Source organism: Myotis myotis, unplaced genomic scaffold (genome assembly GCF_014108235.1).
Source record: "Myotis myotis isolate mMyoMyo1 unplaced genomic scaffold, mMyoMyo1.p scaffold_m19_p_8, whole genome shotgun sequence".
Classification (NCBI taxonomy): domain Eukaryota; kingdom Metazoa; phylum Chordata; class Mammalia; order Chiroptera; family Vespertilionidae; genus Myotis; species Myotis myotis.
The window spans coordinates 57523850-57535053 of record NW_023416390.1 but is presented as its reverse complement, the minus strand read 5'-3'; the positions used below and the strand labels follow the sequence as shown (position 1 = coordinate 57535053).

At 41.7% G+C, this 11204-nt stretch overlaps 1 protein-coding gene across 10 annotated transcripts in view; it reads right to left on the bottom strand.

Moving 5' to 3' along the window:
* Positions 1–635: 635 nt before the first annotated feature.
* ACVR1 (activin A receptor type 1) overlaps positions 636–11204 on the bottom strand; it is a 129465-nt gene continuing 118896 nt past the window's right edge. For all 10 annotated transcript variants that reach the window (XM_036319155.1, XM_036319147.1, XM_036319148.1 and 7 more), the window contains 2 exons: positions 2625–2755; positions 636–1855 (listed from right to left, as the gene is read on the bottom strand). In XM_036319155.1, coding sequence (XP_036175048.1) covers positions 1721–1855; positions 2625–2755 — 266 coding nt within the window. In that variant the 3' untranslated portion in view covers positions 636–1720. The remainder of the gene's footprint in view (positions 1856–2624; positions 2756–11204) is intronic.

Sequence of the window (11204 nt, the reverse complement as noted above, 5' to 3'; positions counted from 1 at the left end):
CTCCCCCTGTGGGAGCACACTGACTACCAAGGGGCAGCTCCTGCATTGAGCGTCTGCCCCCTGGTGGTCAGTGCAAGTCATAGTGACTGGTTGTTCCACCTTTGGGTCAATTTGCATATTAGGGTTTTATTATATAGGATAATAATACAGGTAAATGTATTGGTAACTTACCTCTGGTGAACTTTTCAGAATCTTCACACTTCTTCCCCTTTGGGGATACTCTAAACCCAATCTTTTCAATCTTGTTGAACAGAGTTAAGTGAAAAAAGCCAACAATGGACTCCCCTCAAACATATGATGAGATGGGTAAGACTGCTTTCCACTTGCATATGGCCACATACTAAACAAAATGCTTTCACATACTCCCTCCCATATCTACTCACAACCATCTTGTTAGGAAGGCGGGTCAGTTATTTTTTGAGCAATAAAAAAAGTCACAGCCAAAAAAAGAAACAAACAATGTTCAAATTATCTTGATACCAAATTCAAGCTGGAAACATCCTCATAGAAGAATCCCTCAAGTTCATTACTGGACTTGAAAAGCAAATTCGATTTATGATGTTTTTCTATTGTTCCCATAAGAAAATGCTCTACATTATCTAGATCTTTTTTATACACTCAATATAATTCACTTCTTGACTTGAAAACATTTTATTTAATTTATACAAATAACTACTAAATACAAAAAGTAGATTAAAACAAAATAGTTATTTTTTTTTCTGGCAGAGTTTAAATGCACATAATGGATAATTCCGAAGAAAATGCATTTTCCCCACAGCGTTCAGGACTAAAATTCTACTGAAATCTTTGCTTCTAAATCAGTAATATATTCAGTGGTGTCACATGGGTAATGGCTAAATACGTTCTGCATATGAACTGAAAAAAAGTTACAGTCTACACACATACAAATGTGAAGCACTTAAAATGTGAATTTAACTGAGGATAAAAGAAAATGTCCATTTCAGAGTATAGTGTTAAAAACATTTCGGTAATAAAATCATAAGACCACATAAAAATAAGCTTTAACGTATGCACAGAACAGTTTTGTAAAAACTGCTCTGTGCACAAGTAATAAATAATTTGCAAAGTTGTGTATAAACAATTCCTAATGTTCAGCATCATTGTAAACATCAGCACATGTGTAAAATGCAGCAAAGTCTGACATTACATTTTGTTTTGCCAAATTGAATTCCTATTATCCAAAGACAGACCAATGGAGTATGCAGCCAATGTTTTGGCAAGTTGGATCTTTAAAATTAAGAGTAACAGTGCAAGTAAGGAATGCAAAGAATTCCTAGTGCAATACAGAAGAGAAGCACAGGCAATATTGCTGATTAAAAATTCACCACCTCCTTGAATTTCCCGTGGGGAGTGTCTAGGAGACTTGTGAAAGATAGGCAAAGCCACTGTCTTAATGCCCAGATCTCTCTTAGGATTTCTCTGTGTTCCTCCAGTTCCCTACCTTTGCAACAGTGTCCGTCCAACATCAGTCTCTGCGGTGTGAACAGTTGTGAAATGCCCAGTTCACAGTCATTGAGCGAGGTTAGGGTGGTTTTGGTGTCTCCCCAACACGTGGCTGGGTGAGATGTCTGCCTTGTCGAAGCAGCCACCTGGGGAGGGAGACAGACGGATTCGGTCTGACAACCAGTCAGGCCAGCATTAGGTCCCAGCTGGACAATGACGACAACGTCAAATCTTCCTTCTTGACACCATGAAAACGTCAACAGTCAGTTTTCAATTTGTCTAGGGAATTATCAATTTTGGTCAAAGTCTTTTTGATACGCAGAGCTGTGAGTCTTGCGGACGGATTTTGATACCAGCATTCTTTCATCAGCTTGGCCAGAGAAGTTAATGTCTGCGGAGAGAAGGAGCAAACAACACAATGAAAAAGTGGTCTTGCGGGGTCCGAGAAGCTGGGCAGATGTATTAGTTATGCTGCAGAGCTCTAGGTCTTGTGAAGTGAAAGTGGTGTCACTGCCATCTTTTTAAAACCAATAATCGAGGCCTTGACCACTAATAAAAAAGCCACTCTTGAGTTTCATGGCATCTGTCCTTTGGACGGCCTAGAATACCCAATGACTTTATCAAGTCAGTTACACAGGTCAGGCTAAATCCCTTGATGGTTTTATGGGTGCTACAAATGGCAATACTAACCCAGAGTTAAAACTGAAATGCGCAGAAAGGGTGACTTCTCAATGTCTTAGATTTGCTACTACAGAGCGGACATAAGGACTTCCAGCATTGAATAACTTATGTTTGCAATTTCAGATATGCAGAGATGGAAAAAACAAAAGTTAAAAGCATCACTCAGTGTCTTGGTTTACACATGAAACTACAGTCCTAGGGCCAGTGGTATAGTAATGAGACTCCCAATTTCTGAAGCTCATCAGTAATATAAATTTTTGTGAATACTGTCAGTCGTTAGCAAGATCTATCAGCTATGGCTCTTTAAAGAAAGAGACAATTTTCTGTACCTACTTAACTAGATCTAAGGCCTTCTGCATAAAATCGGGAGAGAAAGCAATAGGTAGTTGAGGCAGATCACTTAAGAACCATACCAGATGAAACACAAGAGCAAGCAAACAGCTGAGGACAGCTGTAAAACGAAGAAAAGTGGTTCTTACCGGGTCTGAGAACCATCTGTTGGGTATGTTTGGCCTCTGTTGATCCACACAGACCACCTTCCTCATATCTTCAAAACTTGGGTCATTGGGAACCACATCATAGAATGGTGGCTTGTAATCTTCCACAATACCTGCACACATGGACAAGAATTATTGGCTTAGCAAGAGAGTAGAGGTTCCCTCAGGGTTTTTATTGATGGTATCACATTATAATGTGACAGGAAAAGTACTGCTCACCCTCCTCATCACCCTTCTCGCACTTCAAGGAGATTCTGAAACCTACAGGTAGGTCTTAAAATAAGTGGAGAACAAGGCAATAAATAGATGCCCTGCAGAGAAACTGGAGGAAAAATAATTGTTACAAGAAATTGTGACTACTTCTCATGTAATTACAATTAACAGAATGCTCCGAGAGTGTATATAAACAGCTCTGTAAGATCTAAGACAAAAATTCCTTTGGTGATCAAAAAAAGACACAACATTTTTTGACATGAATCTAGTAGTTTCAGACCATAATAGAAATAAAAAGTTACCCACAAACTAGAGCTACAGGCAAATAATCCAAGAACATTGTCAAAACACATCTTTTCATTATGATTAGGAAAAAAGTCCTTGCTATAAAATAATTCCTCCTATTGAGAGGATGCAGATAATTAATACAAATTATAAATTTCCTTATTCATTCATTGTACGTGGACTGAGTACATGCTAATTGCCAGATATAGCTCACTGATGGCTCAATTATTTACTCTCAGATTGGAGCACAAAATGTAGAGAAGGGTAGTCATTTGAGAAAAACAAGAATGACTGAGAAGGATAAACTCTTCCCTTTTTCCCAAGCAAATATGAAAGAGGTTAATTTCAGCAAAATTACACCAACTGCTTATTTTTCAGAAGAAAGAGTAATTCCACAAATAGAAAATTTTTTTACTTTATCATGTGGGGATGGGGGATCCAAGACAGTAGCATAGGAAGACCCCAAATTCACCTCATCCGAGGGACACACCAAACATACACCTACATATAGAGCAATTCCTCCTGAAGAACAACCGAGGGCTGATTAAACAGCTCTACACAACAAACGAGAGAGGAACCACAAAAGGAAGAGTAGGAGAGATGGAGACGTGGTCCCCGTGGGAACCCTACCAGAGAGGGTGCTCTGCAGTAGGAAGAGATATCACTGAGGGGCCAACATGGGAGATTCACCTGGTCTGGGCATAGCAATAAAGCAGCGATTAAAAAGGTACCTTACCATTTGCAACAACATGGATGGACCTACAGGGTATTATGCTAAATAAATAAGCAGACAGAGAAAGACAAATACCATATGATTTCAATTATATGTGGACTCCAGAAGAAAAAACTGAAAGACTCAAAGATACAGAGAACAAACTGATGGTTGCCAGAGAAAAGGTGGGTGGGTGGATGGGTGAAGGGGAATAAGAGGTACAAACTTCCAGTTATAAAATAAATGAGTCACATGGTTATAGCAATGTGCAGCACAGGGAATACAGTCAGTAACATCATCACTTTGTACGGTGACAGATGGTTACTAGGCAGATCGTGGTGGACACGTTGTAAGGTATATAAATGTATCACTAAGTTGTACACCTGATACTAATACAACATTGTATGTCAACTATTTGTTTAATTTTAAAAACTTCATTTGGAATTAGGAAATTGGTTCTTCCCCTTATACAAATAAAAGGAAAAAAATCCTTCTATCATCAAAGGTTTCAACCATGAGGACAGTGGATTGCTTGATTTTCTGCCCTTTTCCCTTCCTCTAAGTAGCTTTCTTCTATTCCTCCATACTGAACAGGTTGTTGGGGGAGACAGGAGGAGGCTGTGAAGAAAGTTATGATTAAGTTTTGCTAGTTCCTACAAGCCACCTGAATAGCTTCAATTCCCTTTTCATTTATCAAAGAAATTAAACTACTTAAGAAAGAGTATCCATTCTTATAAATCCCATATGAATACAAATTGTTTACACAAAAGATTAGCTATGATAAAGAGCCTCTGTTAAAGAAATACTAGATTTTTTCCTTAAACTTCACAAATCCAACAGTTTATTTTTAAAAAAAAAAAATAGAATGTATTCTAGTTATGTAAAAATAAATTTCTAGTTGATACTATTTTCTAATTAACTTTTCCACACTACAAAACCGCACTGTAATATTTCAGTCCACGGATTAAAAACCTTTCCTGGTAAATCATAAAGAGCTCATATTAGGCTTAACCCCTGCTCAGAGAAGACGCCTGGAGCCAGCTCACCTCCAAGGCCCTACCTACTTCTCTTGTAAGGATCCCTAGAAGCATTCAAACAAAAATGGTTTAATTCTTTTCATTACTAACAGACACCCCTTAAAATAACCCTGGAGATGGGCCTGCAAGATAATTTATAACTGTTCAAGGACCACATTAATTAATAGGAAACATAAGAGATATACCCTTCCCCATCTCTCAATTTTTCTGAAAGAGAATATATTTAATAACCTGGTTTAATTCTTTTTAAAAATCTAGCATAATAGCTAGCTATTTGTGGTAATTTGCCTGGCTAGTTTGGAAAGGGTTATGTGATTGTGAACAATAACACCAGTTGGATTTTCCTACTATTTAAATGCAAAAGAAAAAAGCATGGCAGGATATTTAAAAGTGATACCCAACAATGAATTCCACCTTATAAAGCTGAGGTTTCCCCTTATGTTTATATTTACCATATTTTAACTTTATTAAATGCCCCCATGTTTTAACAAAAGGAATCAAGTTTAAAAACAAAGACCATCTAATTGATTATGCCTGGGACTTAGTCGTGCCTCTTTCTTCAAATATCGGTCAACTGTTGATTGTTTCCATCTGACACTGGCCATGCTTCTCCAGAATAAAATACACCTGGGATTAAACTCTGGCCACCATGTGAAATTCCCTCTGGTGAAGGAAAGCAATTATTTCAAGCAATACAAAGTACATTCTGTACCTACTAAGTGTGGAACACCACGTTAAATAGTGAGGGTGATAAAAGTGTAAGACATGCTCTTGGTTTTCAGGGAACTCAATGTCTAGTGAGGAGGAGGAGGAGGACTAGCCCTGTTCTTTGTGGTGTTGTTTTTTAAAGTCTGAATTTTTTTCCCCTTCACTAATTACTTTATATCTTAAGAGGCAAAGATAGATTAGAAACCATCACTATATTTTTACCTGTTGGTTCCTAACTTTACTCATACCATTCTGATCCATTAAACTGTGTGTATCAGAGGTTTTGTTTGGCCCTAGGGATACAAAAATGAAAAAGATGCAATGTGGGTGATGAGGAGCAGGAAGAGAGAAAAGGGAGATGAGAAAGTAAATAAAGCAAACTAGCGTTAGAGGTAGGGGCAGGGAGAGGGGGCAGGGACATGGTATTCAGAGAAGAAAACACCTGTGTGGTTTATTAAGAACCTGATAATTGGATGTTACTGAAGTATAAGTAACCTTTCCAGAAGGCTTGGGAAGGCTAGGGCTTGGGAAGACATAATAATGAGTTTTCAAGGCAGAGAAAAGGATGAGGAAGAGAAAAAACCAAGGAAAGGGGGCATTCCAGGTGTGGGGGTCAGGAGGAGTGGGGCAAAGATAAGGAGTTACAAAGGACACTCATCCACATAGCTGGAGAGATGGAAGGAAGTCTCTGTGGCTGAAATCGGGGGCACATGGGTAGTGAAGAGAACAGGCCAAGCTCCACCGGTGTGATTCAGTGGTTGAGCATCCACCCACGAACCAGGAGGTCACGGGTCAAATCCTGGTCAGGGAACATGCCAGGTTGCTGGCTGGATCCCTAGCGTGCAGGAGGCAGCTGATCAATGATTCTCATCACTGATGTTTCTATCGCTCTCTACCTCTCCCTTCCTCTCTCTGAAATCAATAAAAACATTTTTTTTAAAATCATTCTTATAAAATAAGAGAGTGAGAGAGAACAGGTCAAGGCCAGACTGTGAAATGATTTGTGTTGTTAAGATAGGAAGTCGGGTACAACTGTTCCTCGCTTCTGCCAGAAAGTGACAAACAATCTGGTAGCCAGGCAAAGAAAAGAGTGAACTTGATGTCCTTTAAAGACAACACCCAATGAACAATCTGCCAAACCGTGAGCCAGCATGAATTCTGGAAAAGTGACTAAAAATACAAAGCACTTCAAGTGCCAAATGTGTGGTACAAACAACAAAAGGCACAAAAATGCAGGGAAGAGGAGCTCTTGCATGGGGGTCAAGGAAGGGGGAGCTGAGCCAAGCCTTGCTTTCCCATGTCAAGTTGTTGGTGTGACTCAAAGGGCCACATGAAAGAAATCAGAGGCATTATTCATTACCAACTCCCCCACAACCTTTGGCTTGTGTATCTCAATTATACAATCATTTGTTCCTGGGCGTATGTCTAGTGGAAAGTTTTCTCTTTTCTGGGACAAATATATCTTTACCAACCAATATCCCTACCATTAATTTGCTGCTTGGCTCTGGCTAAACCCCTTACTGCCATGACTCAGTTCCAACACTTCTAAAGTACAAATCTCGAAGCTGATGTTCAGATAAACAAGGAAGTCCACAGTACTTCAAAAAGCATGACATGCCACTGAGAGGTCTTCCCAAAATGCTCATCTCCAGAAACAAGGCTTTCCTGGTGACGCTCCCCAAGGCCTGAGACCCTCCCCAGGGCCCCCATCTCCTACCCCCTTGAAAGCTGCATCTGGGACCTACAGGTCTCTCTGCTTCAGGTCCTCACCTCCACCATATGCCTCTGCCCCCAGCAATATATCTTTAGGAGAAAACTAAGGGAAAAGCTCATTGGGTCCCTCCTCTACGTGTAAGCCATCAGCGTTGCCCATGGGATGGTTGGTGCTCATTGCCCAGTAACAACCATTCCACACCACTGCCTTCCTTCATGTACCTGGGCATCAGCCTCAGGAATTACTTACAGTTGCATCAATAGGACACCTTTACGACTCCCCACAGCTCTTCCTTTTGCCTGGGATACCAATCGTCATCATTGTCTGATGTTATTTCTCATTTCCACCTACACATGCTCCCAAGCTGGTCCACCTGAGTAGGTCCTACTATCTCATTTATGACTCAGTTCATGCTTCTGTCTTCAGAGACCCTCCCACCTTGCTGCCAATACTCCAGGCCTTTGGCCAAGTTCACTGTCCACCCTGCACTCAGTCATCACCTTGTGTACTTCAACCATAGTGGCTTATACTATTAATTTATAATAATGTGTTTGACCAAAATGTGCGTACCTTTAAATTGGATATTTCTATTTTTTTGCTCAACTGTTTCCCAGAGTGTAATACTCTACCAAGCATATTATAGACACTAAATACATATTAGTTAAATGAATATTGATTATATGTCCACAATCCTCTATCCAAACCCTTGAGGTTAGATATGCTTTCAGAAATTGGAGCTTTTTACATTTTACAATGGTAGTAAGAGGCACACGCTATCTTTATGTGCTACCCTAGCAGAGTCAGAAGAATACCCCACTGCCAAACACATTCCTGCAGTGAAATATATGAACAGTCATATTACATAAAATAAAGGCTACAGACGGACACATGGCAATTCAGGTCAGGCCTAACTCCTAAATGAGTTCAGCTCATGTGTTCTGCCAAATAAGTTATAAAAAAGTTTTGGGGTTTCAAAGCTTTGAGGATTTCTAAATTGCCAAACATAAGCTTATTAGTATTTTCTAGTCCCCACCCCATACAGTTTAGCCACGCAACATTTTTTTCTATGAGACACAAATATTTTTTGACTCATTTTAACAATGGATTCCATCACAAAATAAAGCCAGTAACAGTGAAACAAGAGTGGGTCCACACAGCCCCGCTGTGGGCACTGAGAGAAACAAATGGAGTATCAGAAGGATTAGCTCAAGGAAAGGTGGGGAAAGGGCAACCGAGCTCTGCCAGCACACGTGTGACCTCCGCCACTCACCCGTTCCCAGTGGAACAGTAACGATGCCAGTGGAGCACTTACCATATGCCAGACACGCACCGGGTGCTTTACACATGTTATCTCATTTAACCATGAGAACTATCTCATTTAATCATGAGAACTCATTAAAGTGGATACTATTGTTATATTTTTTTAAATATATTTTTTATTGATTAAGATATTACATATGTGTCCTTGTCCCCACGTTACCCTCTACCCCCCACCCCCGCTCGTGCCCTCACCCCCCCGTTGTCCATGTCCATTGATTAGGCCTATATGCTTGCATGTAAGTCCTTTGGTTGATCTTTCCCCCTTACCCCCACCCTCCCCTACCTTCCCTCCAAGTCCCGACAGTCCAATCAATGCCTCTCCGTCTCTGGATCAGTCCTTGTTCATCAGCTTATGTTGTTCATTATATTCCACAAATGAGTGAGATCATGTGGTATTTATCCGCTCTCCAGTTCCATCCATGCTGTGGCAAATGGTAAGAGTTCCTTTTTCTTCTTCCTCTTCTTAAAGAATACCTTTCAGCATTTCATATAATGCTGGTTTGGTGGTGATGAACTCCTTTAGCTTTTTCTTATCCGTGAAGCTCTTTATCTGACCTTCTATTCTGAATGATAGCTTTGCTGGATAAAGTAATCTTGGTTGCAGGTTCTTGCTATTCATCACTTTGAATATTTCTTGCCAGTCTCTTCTGGCCTGCATGGTTTCTGTTGAGAAATCAGCTGACAGTCGTATGGGTACTCCCTTGTAGGTAACTGACTGTCTTTCTCTTGCTGCTTTTAAGATTCTCTCTTTATCTTTTGCTCTTGGCATTTTAATTATGATGTGTCTTGGTGTGGTCCTCCTTGGATTCCTTTTGTTTGGGGTTCTCTGCGCTTCCTGGACTTGTAAGTCCATTTCTTTCACCAGGTAGGGGAAGTTTTCTGTCATTATTTCTTCAAAAAGGTTTTCAATATCTTGCCCTCTCTCTCCTTCTGGTACCCCTATAATTCTGATGTTGGTACGCTTGAAGTTGTCCCAGAGGTTCCTTACACTATCTTCATATTTTTGGAATCTCTTTTCTTTTTTCTTTTTCGGTTGGGTATTTTTTGTTTCTTTGTATTTCAAATCTTTGACTTGATTCTTGGGATCCTCTTGTCTGCTGCTGGATCTCTGTAAATTATTCTTTATTTCAGTCAGTGTATGCTTAATTTCTAGTTGGTCCTTTTTCATGTCCTCCATGGTCTCACTATACTTATTGAGGGATTCATTAAATTTATCGGCGGTTTCCATAAAATTCTTGAAAAACCTTATAAACGTGGCCTTGAACTCTATATCCAATCGTTTGCTTTCCTCCATTTCTGCCATTTGTGACCTGTTTCTTTGTCTCCGCATTTTGGCAGCTTCCCTGTGTTGATAGAGTGGCCCTGCGCGCCAGGTGTCCTGTAGGGCCCAGTAGCTCAGCCTCCCCAGTTACCTGTGGTGGACACTCTTGGTGCACTCTTGGTGCCTTGGTTGTTGTAGGATCACTGGGAGGAATTGACCTCCAGGCCAGTTGGCTGTGAGAATCAGCTGTGTCTAAAGTGGGAGAACTTCTGTGCTGAAGACACCCTTCTGGGGCAAGACTTGCTTCAGTGGGGCTTTGGTGCTCACTGAGTCTGCTCCCTGAGTGTGTCCCTTATGGATCTGAGGAGTTGCAATCTGGATGGTCCCCCTCTGACCACTGGGTACAGTGGCTCCTGGATCTAAGGAGGTGCTAATTCAGCCTCTGCCTGAGGCCACACAGCAGGAGCCACGAAGAGGCTCAGCTGTGAAGCAATGCAAGCCGCTGCGGGGCCTTGGGCCTTCTCTTGGAAGTTCCGGGTCTGCCTGGTTCGGCTGCAGTTAGGTACATTCACATGCAAAAGCCTCTGCCGCAGCCTGAGTGGGGCGGGGTCTCAGGGAGTCAAAGGGCGGAGAAAGCAGCTATGGCCGATTCTCCGCCCGGAGTCGCGCGTCTCAGTGTCCCGGTAGCGGCTGCAAGCACCTCTGAGGGAAAGCCGCCCTCAAGTTCGCCCGCTGCCGAACAGACCAGCCTCTCCCCGTATGCGTCCTGGGTCCCCAGAGACTTCCCGGAACCGGAGTTCAGAGCCGTCGGGAGCTTGTGATTCAAAAAGACAGCCGCGTCCTCAGGCGCCACCCCCTTTCCTCGCGCGCGCGAGCCGCCGTACCTCTGCACTTGTACCTCTGCACTTCACCTCCGCAGCGCCTCTGGCTCTCAGCGTGCTTTTCTTTCCTTCTAGTTGTAGAATTTACACTCAGCCAGGCTTCCTGTTGTTCTGGATGATGTTTGCTCAGTCCTTTGCAGTAATTTTCAATTGTTGTGTGAGGCGACAATTTCCCGGTGTTTACCTATGCCGCCATCTTAGTTTTCTATCAATATTTTTTGGATGATGAAACTTATGTTATCAAGTCAGAGAGTATAATTTCAGAGCCAGTTAATGACTGTATTTCTCTCCCTCTGGTGGGCCCGGGAGAATCTGCACAACTGTACAGAGGGTGCCACCTCAGAGGTGTCCATGTGCCGAGCTTTGGCCCTGAGGGGAAACACAGCAAGGAGAGACAGAAACACACCACAGTGTGTGTGGCAAACAAACAC